Below are 17,034 nucleotides of genomic sequence, written 5' to 3' on the forward strand. Positions count from 1 at the left end.
CTATTTTCGAAAGTTTCATGATGAATAAGTTGCCAGGAACAGAAATATTGTAAATAGATGTTTTGCTTCAAATTGAAAGAAATTTGAAATGGTTGGCATTGTGATGTTTATTAAGTTATTATTTATAAAGAATACAATCACATTTATGTAAATTTAACCACGAAAACATATTTTATACATAAAGATTATAGCGCCATCTAGTGCTTACTGATGCCAAAATAAAGTTGTTCCGTCAAAAGAAACGGAAAAACACGAGTGTGCGTCGCCTCAGTAGTTATCAGCTGAATTATTCGGCTAAAATGCCCTGGCACGGGCATACGTAGTCGTCGGTCCGCCATTACGACGCAGCCGAGACACGTTCGTCGTATTTAGTTAAATATTTTGGTTTATAAATGAGTAATAACGCTCATGATCTAAGTAATCGACTTCTGAATGCGTTGGATAACAATTACAATGTAAGTTTGCGAGTTTTAAAGATCATAAAGCTGATAAGCGAAGCTGAGATATGAAAACGGTCCCCACGAGCCTGTGACACCCGATTCGATGTTGCGATTTGGCCACTTGGGAGGTTGGCTCTTCAGTTTCCTGGTGTCATGTGCCTCTAATTGGGCAAGTCGGTGCCCGTGCAAGTAAAAGTTTCTGGTTTAGTGCGAAGATACGCGTGGAAATGTGGTGTCGTGGTGGGTACGTGAGCTGTGCGGGCTGTGGGGCCACTGACGTCGCCAGCCGCCCGTCGTCCCTCCGTCCTTAGTGCCAAATGTTTTGCAATGTGAAAGTATGGAATTGTGCCACGCGTGACCTTTCCCGTAGATTTTCTCGGTGATATGAGACGGCGTCGGGGATCCAACGAAAATGCGTTTTTTGTACCTTTTGACCTTACGTGAGTACCTATATTAGCTGTTAGCCGCAGAGGAGACCTCGTGCGGGCAGATCGAGCTTGTATGGGATCTGACAGTTCCAGATTGGTGATATTTCAGTGGCACTAAAACCGTTTTTGGTTGTGCAACCTCAGGCCAATTCAGTTTTCGCAACAGTTAGCGAGTTCGTGCTATTTTTGAAGGCATTGGTATGTTGCTATGGTACTTTTTTTGAGCCCTACTTTTCCATTCCTGATATTGATACTTCATAACTATTTGCAAAGCATAACTAGATTTAACTTGGTACTATTACTACAACAGAATAGTACAATCTAAACTATTCTATTGTATTTACTGTTATTTTTCTTAAAATTAAGATTACAACATCTTTTAGAATATTTGGAATTCCTTTTCAAAGAGGTTAGGACTTGAATTGGAGTATGTTCTTATTCCTTCAGAATTGTATGTTCATTTGGGATGTATTGAAAAAGACCACATGGTCAATGTGAACTTGGTACAGTATTATGCAAAGTAGATAAAAATTGCTGTAGTTTTAGCCATCTGTTCTTACAATTTTTTTGAAGTTTTAGTCCATTTCATTACTCTAGCTCTCTAAGATATGTAAACCATGGTTGTCTTATGGGAGTTAAGTTTTATAGGCTCACATAGAATAACCTGCTGGCAAAATACCTCATTGGCTACAATGTAGCTAGTTCGATACAGGTTTTAACCTAAGTTTTATTTGTCTACTTGTCTTATTTTAAAGGGTGTTGAACTTGAATGGAATAGTATCATTTTCACCACCATTCACGGCTTTATGGTTACAAATTACCAAATATAAGTTGACTCAGGTGTTATAGAAAAATATCACAAATTACAGCTGCATTTTCATGTTATCGGAGTTAGAGATTATAATAGATAGAAAAATTATATGGAAACTAAAAAAGATTTTAATGCAAGAGGTTGATGTTAGGCCTGTTAGGGATAGTCTATGCATTAGCCTTTTTAGAACTTGTTGCTTTTATGAATAGTTAAATTAAATTGAGTTATAAGCCCATTGAACTTAACCATATTGGATTTATTTATGTGCGAAAGAAAGGGATACAATGCGATTTAACGTTTTGAATGTGTTCATCTGTCCGTCCTACTACCTTCAGACCTTCAGTTAGGTTCCCTGCAAGTTAGTTTGTGTGGGTTCTCTTACATTTAGTATGTCTTCAACAGGGCCGGATCTGCCATATGGCATTTTTGTCTTCAGCCCAGGGCCCCGTGGGATCAAGGGCCCCCCAGCTAAGTCAAGTCAAAGCCAAAAATAGATGATAATGCGAAAGAGTATAGTAGGTGGGTAAACCTAAACTCACAGTCCGGCCCTGGTCTTCAAGAAGGTTTTTAGTGGTTTAGCTTAATTTGGACAGATACTTAAACATAGTTTAGCAAGAAAATGGTTGTAATATACTACATTTGACATTACAATCCATTATTAGAAATATTATTTCAATGAATTCTTGTGTAAGGTGTAATCTACCATGATTACTGCTCCTGTTCTTACACCCTATATTTTGTAGTGCAAAATAATACACATTATGAACAGAGAAGTAGTGAACAATTCGTGTGATGAATTACTGTCTCATTTATTTCCAATATTCGATATTTTTCTCTAGAATATTCTTATTCTATTTATAGCTATGAATGCATGTTCAGGCATTTAAACTGCTAGGTCATTGACCAATTTTTTGTAACAGATTATTTCCTTTGGTTTAAATCATTTTGGCTACTCCTGTGTCTTGCCCGATTTTTTATGAGCAAGTTAATAATGGTTATTTAACCCTAAATGGTCCCTACCCAATTCGGTAACATTGACCCGTTAAAATGCCCACCTGAAAATGAATCACAATAGTCGGAAGTGTACTCTTATATTATTTTTACTCTTACAATGATTTCACTTCACTGAATTGATTGTGATCGTAAAAGTGTTGCAACCATAAAATGAATGAAAAATGCAACTAGAATTTTGTTTGAAATTGTTTTTTGTTGATGTTTGGTTTTGTAATATTACATTTCTACAGCACGGAGCTAGATTAACAACATAATTAGCTACTTGGTGTTATTTTAAGTTTACTATTTTAGTTACTAAGTAGTGATTTTAGGCTCTAGTATGATCTGTTTTTCTTCACTATCTAATATTTATTTAATGGTGTTTTCTTGCAAGTTAAAAGTTCTTAAATTAAAAGAGTTTGTATATTAGCAAATAAACTAGGTAATTATTTTTTTAGTAATTGTAATATTATATGTAATACAAATTCAAACATATTATTTTATTGATTTGAGCACATTGCTCCATCGTACTCTTGCATTCCATGAGCGTGTGCTGTGGTGATTCTTCTGCTGCCATGCATCCTCTGTATTGTAAGCTGTCTATAACACCTATAGCACAAACCTATAGTAAGTAAAAGGTGCTTAGTTGGTTTTGTAGGGCATACGAGTGGTACTTACCCTCATCAAGTAAATAGGTGCATATTTAAGTGTTATAATGTTACTAATTCCCTTATTTGGTACTCCTTTTATTATGAGGACATATTTTGTCTTTAATTAATTTAATTTTACCGAACTAATTTAGGATTAATTAATTTCAGGTTGTCGACATGCAGGCCGTCAATGAAATCATTTCCATTTTGGAGAAATTCAATATCACAAAAGAGTTGCTGGAGGTGAGTTAAATATCCTACTAATATTATAAATTCGAAAGTTTGTATTAATGTCTAGATGTTTGTTAGGCCCAGAACAGATGGTGTAACGCAACTGCAACGAAACTGCAACTGTTAGTTACTTTTGAGTTGCATCTAAGTTTCTGCCTAGTGTCCATTGAGAGACCACAGAAGACGCGACCAGTTTGAAACTTTCAGTTTCAGTTTCATTCATCAGAATCATCACAAAGTTGCAGTTTCGTTGCAGTTGCGTTTCACCGTCTGTTCTGGGTCTTACTCTTTCGCGCAAAAACTACTGAACAGATTTTGATGAAACTTTACAGTATTATTGTTTATCACCCAGAATAACATATAGGCTATAATTTATGACGATCTGTGACAAACTAAATTTCACATGGGTGAAGTCGCGGGCAAAAGCTAGTAAATAAATAATAACAAGCACTTCCGTTACAATGTTAAACAGTTCTATTATTAGTAGTGTCCCAATTTACATTATTGAACAGATATTATTTGGCTTCTTAAAGTATTAACTTGTGGTTACTAATAAAACATTTTTATATTGTAAATGTGAAAGTTTGAATGTTGATTACTTAATCATGGAAAAACGAATTATGAGAATGTTTTTACTGTCATGCTAAACAGCTAAACTGACTTGATCTTTTTGAGATTAACATTCTAGTAAAAGACATGACATAAGAACTATTTAATATCTTAAAATTACTCAATTTGTCTTTGGGTTCAATGCTAGTCACAAACTAGTGGACAAAAACAAAAATTAAAGATAACTTTCTAGTTCACTTCTTCTTAACAAATATTTGCCAAACATATTAGTTACTTTGGTTTCCGATAATATTATTTTACTAGTAATAAGATGATTCATTTTCTACATGCCTGCCTTTTGCTCTTGTAACTCCTAGCTTATCAGCCTTTTGCAATAAAGAGAGACGGGTTTATAGTGAAGTGATTTGGATACGATTTTTTTTATTACTCCTAGCAAAATAAACCCTCAAAGCCTCGTCATAGAGCCCATATTTCTTCAGCTCCTGTATTGTTTTCCCAAATTCTTCCAGACCACCAGACTCGGCAAGCATGTGAACGAGCTGAGACGGAAGACCACAGACCCGACGCTCGCGCGCCGCGCCAAGGTGTTGGTGAAGCGCTGGCGAGACCTCGTCATCCCGACGGTCGCTTCGCCGGGACACACTGGTAAGAAACCTATAACCGTCGCTTCGCCGGGACACACTGGTAAGAAACCTATAACCGTCGCTTCGCCGGGACACACTGGTAAGCGACCTCCTATGACCGTCGCTTCGCCGGGACACACTGGTAAGAAACCTATAACCGTCGCTTCGCCGGGACACACTGGTAAGCGACCTCCTATGACAGTCGCTTCGCCGGAACACACGGGTAAGCGACTTCCTATGACCGTCGCTTCGCCGGGACACACTGGTAGGATACCCCCTATGACTGTCGCTTCGCCGGGACACACTGGTAAGCGACCTTCTATGACCGTCGCTTCGCCGGGACACACGTAAGCGACCTCCTATGACCGTCGCTTCGCCGGGACACACGTAAGCGACCTCCTATGACCGTCGCTTCGCCGGGACACCTGGTAAGCGACCTCCTATGACCGTCGCTGAGCCGGGACACACTGGTAAGAAATCCCCTATGACCGTCGCTTCGCCGGGACACACTGGTAAGCTACCTCCTATGACCGTCGCTTCGCCGGGACACACTGGTAAGCGACCTCCTATGACCGTCGCTTAGCCGGGACACACTGGTAAGCGACCTCCTATGACCGTCGCTTCGCCGGGACACACTGGTAAGCTACCTCCTATGACCGTCGCTTCGCCGGGACACACTGGTAAGCGACCTCCTATGACCGTCGCTTAGCCGGGACACACTGGTAAGCGACCTCCTATGACCGTCGCTTCGCCGGGACACACTGGTAAGAGACCTCCTATGACCGTCGCTGAGCCGGGACACACTGGTAAGAAATCCCCTATGACCGTCGCTTCGCCGGGACACACTGGTAAGCTACCTCCTATGACCGTCGCTTCGCCGGGACACACTGGTAAGCTACCTCCTATGACCGTCGCTTCGCCGGGACACACTGGTAAGCTACCTCCTATGACCGTCGCTTCGCCGGGACACACTGGTAAGCGACCTCCTTTAACCGTCGCTTCGCTGGGACACACTGGTAAGCGACCTCCTATGACCGTCGCTTCGCCGGGACACACTGGTAAGCTACCTCCTATGACCGTCGGTCCGCCGGGACACACTGGTAAGCGACCCCCTAAAACCGTCACTTCGCCGGGACACACTGGTAAGCGACCTCCTATGACCGTCACTTCGCCGTGACACACTGGTAAGCGACCCCCTATGACCGTTGCTTCGCCGGGACACACTGGTAAGAAACCCCCTATGACCGTAGCTTCGCCGGGACACACTGGTAAGCGACCTCCTATGACCGTCACTTCGCCGTGACACACTGGTAAGCGACCCCCTATGACCGTTGCTTCGCCGGGACACACTGGTAAGAAACCCCCTATGACCGTAGCTTCGCCGGGACACATTGGTAAGCGACCTCCTATGACCGTCGCTTTGCCGGGACACACTGGTAAGCTCTCCTATAATAACCGTCGCTTCGCCGGGACAGACTGGTAAGTTCTCCTATGACAGTCGCTTCGCCGGGACACACTAAGCGACCTCCTATGACCGTCGCTTCGCCGGGACACACTGGTAAATGACCTCTTATGACCGTCGCTTCGCCGGAACACACTAGTAAGTTGTCCTATGACCGTCGCTTCACCGGAACATACGAGACACCTTTCCACCGGGACAAACTTGACCTTCACTGGTTATGTTTTTATTGGCGATGAAGTCGTAGTTCCTGGATACATAGGAGTTCTTAATTCTTACGTAATTTCACAGGGGCAACTATTATTAACTCCACCACAGAGTAAATGGAATATTATCTCCAACTTCCCCCAATGCTGAGCATGTAATTTGAGCGATGTTCTTATGTAAAGCCTGGTCCGTGAGCACGTAGAATTTTGTCCAATGACCCCAAGCTACCCATCCTTATCGCTCGCGCGTAATTATATTGCTGTCGCGACTGTGCGACGGGCGCCCGCAGTGAGTGTGCGAGCGCGACATCAACACAATTACGCGCGAGCGATAAGGATGGGTAGCTTGGGGTCATTGGACAAAATTCTACGTGCTCACGGACCAGGCTTTAGTAACTGGTGCTGGCAGAAATGATGCCACCATATTTCTAACTGTAGTGAGATATGGTTCAAACTTCAAAAACAATGAAAAATATTGTTCTCTAGACCAGTGGCCTAATTCACGTATTTTGACAGTGAAGATCTCGCTGATGTTCAGAAGTCGTCCCATTGAAATACAGTTCTAAATCCGTATTCACAAGGGTCATTTTGATAGAACGATTACTCGATAGGATCGCAACTCAGTGTTTTGTTGTCGTTGAAGTTTTGTTACGTGAATGAGGCTACAGTCCTTTAGCAAAAGTACAGAGTAATTTGTTTTTGGAGTTCTTTTTACTGTTAGCGTCTCTAGCGCCCTCTACACTGAGTTAAGCGAAACATTCTCTACATCCCTAATCTATGTTAGGGATGTAGTTTCGGTTATGAATACGGTTACGGATATTGGAATAATATTATACCGGTTTCGGTTACGCTTACGGATATCTGTGCTAAGTATAGAATGCAAATTCCAATAGTTGTCCAACACAGTTCATGCCTTACGAACCGAATGGGAACAGAAGAGATGTATTTGGCATCTGTCATTTTCTTTTGGTCTCACAAAAAAGCTTTTTTATGGGAAAAAAAACTAATGTACCTACCTCAAAATGCAATCATTGAATCGGGGTAGGGACTTGCTTGACTCTGCCTATATCCGAAACTTACGGTTACGGATATTTTTTTATTTCGGATATCCGAAGGTTTCGGTTACGGTTATCCATAACATCCCTAATCTATGTCATTCCCTTTAGGTTCGAACCGGTCGTCGGCGGAGCGACAGATGCGCCGCCTCGGGGGCACACCGCTCACCTCGCCTGCGCTGTCCAGGGTGAGTGACGTCATCATCATCATCATCATCATCATCATCATCATTTCAGCCGTAACACGTCCACTGCTGAACATCGGCCTCCCCCAATGATTTCCACAATGGCCGGTTGGTGGCGGCCAGCATCCAGCACCTTCCCGCTACCTTTAGGTCGTCGGTCCACCTTGTGGGTGGACGTCCTACGCTGCGCTTTCCGGTACGTGGCCTCCACTCCAGAACCTTGCAGTTCTGCGTACTATATGGCCTGCCATTGTTGGGCTATGTCAGCGACTAGTTCGTTTATGGATCTCATTTCTGATTCGAACTCGTAGAGAATCATCATCATTATTATATTTAGCTAAGATGGCGCTTGCGAGTAATGACTGGTGGCGACATTGTATGTGGAAAGCCACTTGGCACTAATGACTTTTATAATTTTAAATTATGTTTCTTGAGTAGTATTTTGTAACGAAAAGCATGCTTAATTTATTGAAATATTACTAAGCATCCGCTGAGGCAAAATAAACGTATAAAGTATGGCCGATAATTAAAATAATTTTGTAAGGCCAAAAAGAGTTTCTTCTCTCTTAATCACTTCAATCTTGATGAACTGTCTAGATCAGTGGTTCCCAAACTTATTTAGTCTACTGCCCACTTTGAGAATAAATTATTTTTAGCGCCCCCCATTTTTGTAGTCAAGAGTCGAGCTCAGTCGATGTCTAAGAGTCCTCCTAGTAGATGAAGGCCTCCCAAGCCTCTACACAACGTCCCGATTTTTTTTCTGGGTCTCTTACCGCCCCCCTTTAAGCCTGCAGCGCCCACAAGGGGGCGTTATCGCCCACTTTGGGAAAGACTGGTCTAGATATTAAAAAATATAACTCATGCATTTAACATAAATACTTTTTTTATTTAAGTAAAATCTCTTTTTGGTCCACAGGTGGTGAGCCCGGCAGTCAATAGTCCCCGACCGCCGTCGCGTCCGGGTAAGTCAATCGTCTGTCGCCTGGGACCCCTATAAAGGGGTTTGACGTAGACCGTCCCATTCGCATTTCGTCACGAATTAAAAAACGGTCCCATTCGCAAAATGGTCACATTCAGATAAACCATTTTTGAAACAATAGTTAAATTTGTAGTTTGAAAAAGTGTGACCATTTTACGAATGGAACGGTCTGCGTCAAATCCCTATAAATGTTTAAAAGATGGCGTAATTTACACCATATGACCATAATATTATTATCTATCTACCGCCTCCGTGGTCTAGTGGTAAGACCACCTGCTTCAGACGCAGAGGTCCCGGGTTCGATTCCCAGTGGGGACAGATTTTTCTGTTCGGTTTGGTAATTTGGTTGGTGTTAGGGCTTGTTCTAAGTCCGCCTGGCTAGCTACCACCATCTTACCTAAGTCTGTCGCCATAACAACAATGTTAACAGCATTGTTGTATTCCGGCAGTTAGAGGTAAGATAGCCAGTTCCTCCGTGGTTGAGGGTTCCGGGTGAAGCTCGTTTCCACCTTCGGCCTGATCGTCACTTACCATCAGGTGAGATACAAGTCAAGAGCTTCCTCGTTGTAGATCAGTCTTTCCCAAAGTGGGCTATAACGCCCCCTTGTGGGCGCTGCAGGCTTAAAGGGGGGCGGTAAGAGACCCAGAAAAAAAATCGGGACGTTGTGTAGAGGCTTGGGAGGCGTCATCTACTAGGAGGACTCTTAGACACCGACTGAGCTCGACTCTTGACTACAAAAATGGGGGGCGCTAAAAAATAATTTATTCCCAAAGAGGGCAGTAGACTAAATAAGTATGGGAACAGCTGTTGTAGATGGAAAAACCGATAGCGCTATTTTACACCATATCTCGTGCAGCATGGGGCGGCTACGAGTCGGACTCGCAGGACGTCATCCTGGTGGACGACGACCCCCCGCCCGCGCCTCTTCTGGCCCCGCCCACTTCACTCGCCCCGCCCACTACGCCGCACAAGCCGTTAACGCCACGTAAGTCTACATTTTTACATTATAACTTGCACATAGGCACTGTACAGAATATTCTGAGGCTGGGTTGCACCAACTTACTTTAAGAAAAGTCAAAAATCTGTCCAACTCCATACTAAGAACATTGGTTATCGTTACCGGTAGCGATTGCACCATCAACAAGTTTAGTGCAACTTTGCCTAAGAGCGGTCTGGTATATTGGATTTGGATCCGAGTAATTTACAAAACCCAAAGGCATTATAAGAATAATAGAGACTAGATTTCAGGTCATTTAGTCTTCACTGCAGGAAAATGACTAATTTACCAGAGACAAATCGATGGCTCCTACGTATAATGGCGTAAGTGAAAAAAGTAAATTTTACAGGAGAGCCATTTTAGTGGCCAGAACCATATTTTTGGGTCATATCTTCTGACCTACTAAAACGAATTTAATGAAATTTCACATTTAGCCTTAACATGTAATGCTTTTGCTACTGCTGTTATCAATTTTTATATTTTTCTTATATATTTCGAGATTTTACGCATTGCCCTTTTACGTCGTCACATTTCTATAATTTCATGTATATTGTTCAACGTAAAGAGACTTAAATGACAACGTAAATATAATATTTTAAGCGATTACTCTCTTTATTTATGCATGTAATTATTTTAATTGTTATCATGTGCTATATCAATAAAAAATCAGTTAGAAAAAGTTGTTTAATGTATCGTTATTACGTTTTAACGCAAATACGCCCATATACTGTGCTCGAGATTTAGTTAGGTCTTTTAACATAATGTGTCATATTTTCAAAAATTATAAATAACTTGAAAAAATCGAACTGCCTAAGGCGGGAATTGAACCCACGATGCCTCAGGCAGTTAGATTTTTTCAAGTTATTTATAATTTTCAAATTAGTTTGAGATGCGACTCTTAACGCTAAAAATTAAATAACTATATAATGTGTCATAATTTATAAATAAAACAATTTGCTAAATATTTTCGTGGCTTTATTTAAGATTTGGATTATAAAAAATATATATTTATGTAAGCAACTACTCGTATAGATTGACGAATCGTATGATTGGGCTTTATACGTGGCGTAGTTTTGCACATACGCCTATTTGCCTAAAATTTTATTTTGTATCTAATGGAAAAAAAATTTTTTTTTCTTACTGACGTTATAGATTAGAGCAAAATGAAATCATTGCTTAAATAATTGGAAAAAGGCGTAAGCGGCAGTTTCGCCTTTATACGTAGGAGCCATCGAAATACTAGCCACTGTTTACTTTAAAATACATAGAACTTTAGATAAGTTTGCTGTCTTTTTTCAATAACAAATGTAAATAAGATCCTACGATACTTCTCACCCGACCTTATTACCTGATACCTATTAGATTTAAATTTGATAATCAAAACAGTAGGTCGGAAGACGTAGCGCGGGCAGACCCCCTACTAGGTGGACCGACGATCTGGTGAAGGTCGCTGGAAGAACCTGGATGCGGGCAGCGCAGGACCGGTCGTTGAGGAAATCCTTGGAGAGGCCTTTGTCCAGCAGTGGACGTCATTTGACTGAAACGAACGAACGAACGGAAACAGATTCAATTCTAATTTATGAGACCGCTCTTACTAAAGCCCGGTCTGCGAGCACGTAGAATTTTGTCCAATGACCCCAAGCTACCCATCCTTATCGCTCGCGCGTAATTATATTGCTGTCGCGCTCGCACACTCACTGCGGGCGCCCGTCGCACAGTCGCGACAGCAATATACCTAATTACGCGCGAGCGATAAGGATTGGTAGCTTGGGGTCATTGGACAAAATTCTACATGCTCGCAGACCAGAATATAGAAAAAAACTTACTTAGTAGCTTGTTTAGTTTTGGTAAAATCACAGTCTGCACGTTATTTAATAGAGAAAACACCATCTCCATTAAACAGTGACTGTCTTTTTTAGCTGTAAAAAGGCCGACTTCTCCCGTGGGATTGCACGACGAGAAGAAAGCGAAACGGGACAAAAAACCTAAGAGAAGAAGGTATGTTGCAAGCCAAGTTTACACTAGCAGAAGTAAATAGGACAATGACAAAGCTAGCTAGTTAAGAAAATATTAGTAGCAGCTTGTAATACGTAATGCAGTAAGTCACTGAATAACATGTCAGTATTTTCTCCTCTCGTAGCAAATGTATTTGTTAATAAATGTGTAAACCTGGCTAAACTATTCCACACTCCTTCTGTGTAAATTTTTTAAAGTTATAACATTAACATCTTACTCTTAAAATGATATATTTGAACCTTTCGTTCTTTATTTTTTTAAGTCTGATAAAATTAATGCCGACTATCAAAGTACTATGGTAATACTATATTATAATAAATATATTTGGTTGGGCCCCGTTTCGAAAAGTCTACGATATATTTAAAAGTAAAATCATCTGTAGACAATTTAGGAATGCATTTTCTTCATCAATTCCTTTTACACTTTCTTTATACAGGGTGGAAACGATAAGTGATCTCACTCGATTATTTCCAAACTATACAAGATGTCGAAAAACTGGTTATGGATCCTGAAAGAGCTTCAGGAGCTCTATCCAAGAGTACCAATAATAGGTTACAAAATAAACTGGATCTGTCCGAAAATTCAATGTTTCCAGCCTCCATACATTTAGTACTGCCACAGTCATGGTCACGTAACCAGGTTTTGGATATCTTGTATCGTTTTTAATATTATGTGATTTTACTAAATGTATGGAAGCCGGAAACATTGAATTTTCGGATAGATCCAGTTTATTTGGTAACCTATTATTGGAATCGTTGGATAGAGCTCGTAAAGCACTTTCAGGATCAGTAACCAGTTTTTGGATATCTTGTATAGTTTAGAAATAATCAAGTGAGATCACTTATCGTTTCCACCCTGTATTACCACAAGTTTAGTTTCCACTTTTACTTTATTAAATGTTTTATTAATAAATAATAGATAAGCTATTTTATCTAGTTAAACTTTCAGCTACAGCTAAATAGTTTTGACAAATTATGTAACAACAAACTTTCTATGAAACACAAAATAAAGGTACTTTAATAACCACAATATCCAACTACAGGGGCCACAGCCGAGCGGGCTCCGGCACAGAAGCGTCGGGGGCCCCGCCAGCCCCCGCGCCGCCCAGCCCCGCCCCCGCCGCGTCTGCCCCGGGGGGGCCCTGGGGGGCGCGCAACGGGGCATCCGAGCGCCGCCGCAACGGGTACAGACGAGACAAGCTGGACCCGTACGCGGCGCTCGTCAACAAGCTGCCGCCGGCTGGGGCTAAGAAGGTTAGTGTTTTATTGAGGTTTTATTTTAATAAAGCACCCACCGCCGTTCTATGGGTCAACGGGGAGTCCGAGCGCCGCCGCAACGGGTACAGACGAGACAAGCTGGACCCGTACGCGGCGCTCGTCAACAAGCTGCCGCCTGCTGGGGCTAAGAAGGTATGTGTGTTATTGAGTTTTTATTTTAATAAAGCCCTGGGGCGTAACGGGGCCTCCGAGCGCCGCTCCAATGGGTACAGACGAGACAAGCTGGACCCGTACGCAGCGCTCGTCAAAAGCCCCCGCCGCCGCCCAGGGTGCAACGGGGCCCCGGGGGGCCACTAAGGGGCTCGCAACGGGGGCCATGGGGCGCGCGCAACGGGGCGTCCGAGCGTCGTCGCAACGGGTACAGACGAGACAAGCTGGACCCGTACGCGGCGCTCGTCAACAAACTGCCGCCGGCTGGGGCTTAGAAGGTAATTATATTCTTCTTCTTGTCGTGTCGACAACAAACCTACAGTGCTTACAGTGTGAGCCCATAACTCTGCCATAAGATTGGGTGACTTTGCTCGCCGTGAGTAGCGGCAGAAGCCGTAAAACGAATTACTGCACCACGATGACAAGCCGAAATTCGTCGTCGTCGAAAGCTTCAGATGTTCTTGAGACTCCCGCTAACTCAGTTATGCGCTAAACTTGTAAAGGAGCGTGCACGGGTGACTGACAAAAAAATCTTTCAAAGTCAAAGTCAAAGTCAAAATTTCTTTATTTGTTTAGACTAATAAATAGTTCTTACAAATCGTCATTTTGCTCTTAAGGAGCCTCTACATGTCTCATAATCTTTTTACCCTACCAGCGCTTCGAGACCAACATTTGGCAAGTGCTGAGAAGAAGCGCCGCAACAAACTCAGTCACCACTGTCTGCCGGTTAATATAAATAGAAATAGTAGTAGTAGGTACATTCGATTCAGGAGCAGTTCACTGAATTTACCATGCATTCTTGTATGGTGTATCATAAGAATGGGTATACAAGATTGCGTGGTATATTAAACAAGGTAGTGACGTGCTAATATCTAGACTTACATATTAAGGTACTAGTAGAAATGACTCGCATACATAAATTTGAATAACTTGGATTGACCAGTCCCCGAAAGCAGCGCCTGTTCACAGACATGACGAGTGAACCAGCCATCGCTTCACTCGACCATATTAGAGGGAATGTAACGACCCGCCTCACTACGCCACCACCCCAGAGACATTTTAGTGAGAATGACAATTCCAAGTTATCTCTTAAATAAAAAAAATAAAAAAACTAATAATAAAGCTAAGTAACAGTCCAGATTGAGAAGCATGACACTATAACATTTGAGAAATTATTATTAGTTTATACATTACTATTCATTTTAATTATTTTTAGTGCGAGCATGAGAGGACCATAATCCTACTCCCAGGATGACTTATCATTAAGAAAATCTCGAGTTGTATAATAGGCTTTTTTAAGCATGTGATCTTTAACTATACCTTTAAATTTATTATACGGTAGCTCTTTATATTTATCAGGGACTTTGTTATAAAAATGGATACCTTGTCCCATAAATGTGGCAAACACTTTATTAAGTCTAAAAGGGGGTATAGCCAATTTATTTTTATTTCTAGTGTTAATTTGGTGAATATCACTTTTCTTTTTGAATTCATTAATATTTTGTTGAATAAATAGAATACAGTTTAAGATGTATTGTGAAGCGGCCGTGAGAATGCCAATTTCTTTAAACAATTCTCTAAGGGACGCTCTTGCTTTCATTTTATACAAGTATCTTATCGCACGTTTTTGCAAAATAAATATTGTTTCAAAATCTGCAGCTTTGCCCCATAGCATGATACCATATGACATTAAGCTATGAAAGTAGCTAAAGTAGACTAAGCGAGCTGTTGAAACATCGGTTAATGACCGTATCCTTTTTATTGCAAAAGCCGCTGAGCTGAGCTTTCCCGCCAGAGTTTCTATATGGGGGCCCCACTGGAGTTTTGAATCCAGGGTAATTCCCAGAAAAACAGTAGAGTCTACCAGATCGATTGCATTATTGTTAAGTTCTATTTGGGTACTAACTGTTTTTACGTTAGGCAAAGAGAATTTTATACATTTTGTTTTCTTTGCATTGAGTTGTAAATTATTTGTAGTGAACCAACTTAAAACTCTTGTTAGTGCATTATTTACATCGTCAAAGTTATTTTTACTTCTATCAATATTAAAAATCAAAGATGTGTCATCAGCAAATAACACGATTTCGCAAGAGTCCTTAACAAAATATGGCAGATCATTAATGTATATAAGAAACAAGAATGGACCCAGAATGGACCCCTGCGGAACTCCCATTTTCACAGGTGACCCAGAAGACAAAACACCATTTATGTCAACTTTTTGAACTCTAAAGTTTAAATAGGATTGTATTAAATCCAAAGCAGAGTCCTTCACCCCATAATAGTGCAGTTTGCGAATTAGCGTTTGATGTTCTACGCAGTCAAAAGCTTTTGAGAGATCACAGAAGACCCCTAGTGCATTTTGAGAATTCTCCCAAGCCTCGAAGATATGTTTAAGTAGTGCAACCCCGGCATCGGTGGTGGAACGACCCTTGGTGAAACCATATTGTTCACTATGAAATAGTTTATTAGAGCCAAAGTGAATCATAAGTTGCTCCTGTATGATTTTTTCAAAAATCTTGCTCAGAGCGGGCAAGATAGAAATGGGTCTATAATTGCCAGGGTCGGTTTTGCTACCAGACTTAAATAGTGGCATTAGTCTACTATGTTTCATGAGGTCGGGGAAGATGCCCTTCTCTATGCAATTATTGAATATTATCGCTAACTGTGGGGAAATTATATCAATAATATGTTTGACTATCTTGACAGAGATGCCCCAGATATCAGTTGTACTCTTTACATTTAAAAGATTAAAAGTTTTAGTGATATCTAATGGAGTAATATGTTTAAAAGAGAAGTGCGAGTCACAGGGTGTCACGTGGGCTTTCAATATTTCTTCAGCCTCGGAGGGAGATGACTTTAAGTTGGCAGTTGTTGCTGAAGCTATATTACCAAAAAATTTGTCAAAAGCTTCCGCTACATCTTTATCTGCAGATATCAAATTATCGTGAACTTTGAGAGAAAAGTCATTATCTCTTGGTTTTAGTTTACCAGTCTCTCGGTTAATAACATTCCAAGTTTCTTTTATTTTATTACTGGCGTTCCCTATCTTGTCCCGAATATAAAAAGACTTAGCCATGAAGCAAACTTTCTTAAAAATTTTTGAATACTTTTTTACATGCTCAAGAAAAGATATACTATTATTATACTTTTTCATGCCATAAAGTTCATATAACGTATTTCGACTTTTGTATATTCCCTTAGTAGCCCAGTCACTAAACTTAGATTTGGTATTTGGTTTTAATGGCTTTACCGTAAAAACTTTGTCATGTTCGGTTTTAATACATTCGAAAAGGTTATTGTAAAGAGCATCTGGGTCTCCCTGCACATACGGGACTAAATGCAATTTATTTTCAAGATTATTTTTAAAACGTTCTAGACGACTAATGGTTACAGGTCTACATACAGCATTTTTATTACTTTTATTATTCAAATTATTACAAATAAATTCTACTTTAATACCACAGTGATCTGACGTAAGATTGTGTATGACAGCTTTATTGTCAGGGACACAGCTAGAGAAAATATTATCTAGACAAGTAGCTGTGGTTTCCGTAATTCTAGTTGGTTCCTTAAATTGACTAAACAAATTAAATGACTTAAAAAGGGAAAGTAGTCTTACAGAATATGATGATGAGCTATCTAGTAAATTGACGTTAAAATCTCCACAAACTAAAACCTTTTTGTTGCTGTTACAAGTTTTATTAAGAGCATCCTCAATAGCCGCTTCAAAAATACCAAAGTCCCCAGAAGGGGGTCTATATACACATACAATGATGTAACTCTCAAGCTCGACACAGGAAATTTCGACAACACGCTCAACTGATAGCCCTACTACATCTTTGCGTTCTTTATATCTAATATTATTATTCACAAATATTAAGGAGCCTCCGTGAATGGCAGACTTCCTGAAAAACGCGCTACTTAACTGATAATTATCTATATGAAAAGAGCTTTCATATTTCT

At 40.7% G+C, this 17,034-nt stretch overlaps 1 protein-coding gene across 1 annotated transcript in view; it reads left to right on the forward strand.

Annotated features, from left to right (window-relative positions):
• Positions 1-287: 287 nt before the first annotated feature.
• The window catches only part of LOC135084061 (uncharacterized), a 30,932-nt gene continuing 14,185 nt past the window's right edge, over positions 288-17,034 (forward strand). The window contains exons 1-8 of the mRNA XM_063978804.1: positions 288-455; positions 3,491-3,565; positions 4,633-4,768; positions 7,578-7,654; positions 8,568-8,613; positions 9,488-9,616; positions 11,548-11,626; positions 12,687-12,897. Coding sequence (XP_063834874.1) covers positions 393-455; positions 3,491-3,565; positions 4,633-4,768; positions 7,578-7,654; positions 8,568-8,613; positions 9,488-9,616; positions 11,548-11,626; positions 12,687-12,897 — 816 coding nt within the window. The 5' untranslated portion in view covers positions 288-392. The remainder of the gene's footprint in view (positions 456-3,490; positions 3,566-4,632; positions 4,769-7,577; positions 7,655-8,567; positions 8,614-9,487; positions 9,617-11,547; positions 11,627-12,686; positions 12,898-17,034) is intronic.

This window comes from Ostrinia nubilalis, chromosome 25 (assembly GCF_963855985.1).
Source record: "Ostrinia nubilalis chromosome 25, ilOstNubi1.1, whole genome shotgun sequence".
Classification (NCBI taxonomy): domain Eukaryota; kingdom Metazoa; phylum Arthropoda; class Insecta; order Lepidoptera; family Crambidae; genus Ostrinia; species Ostrinia nubilalis.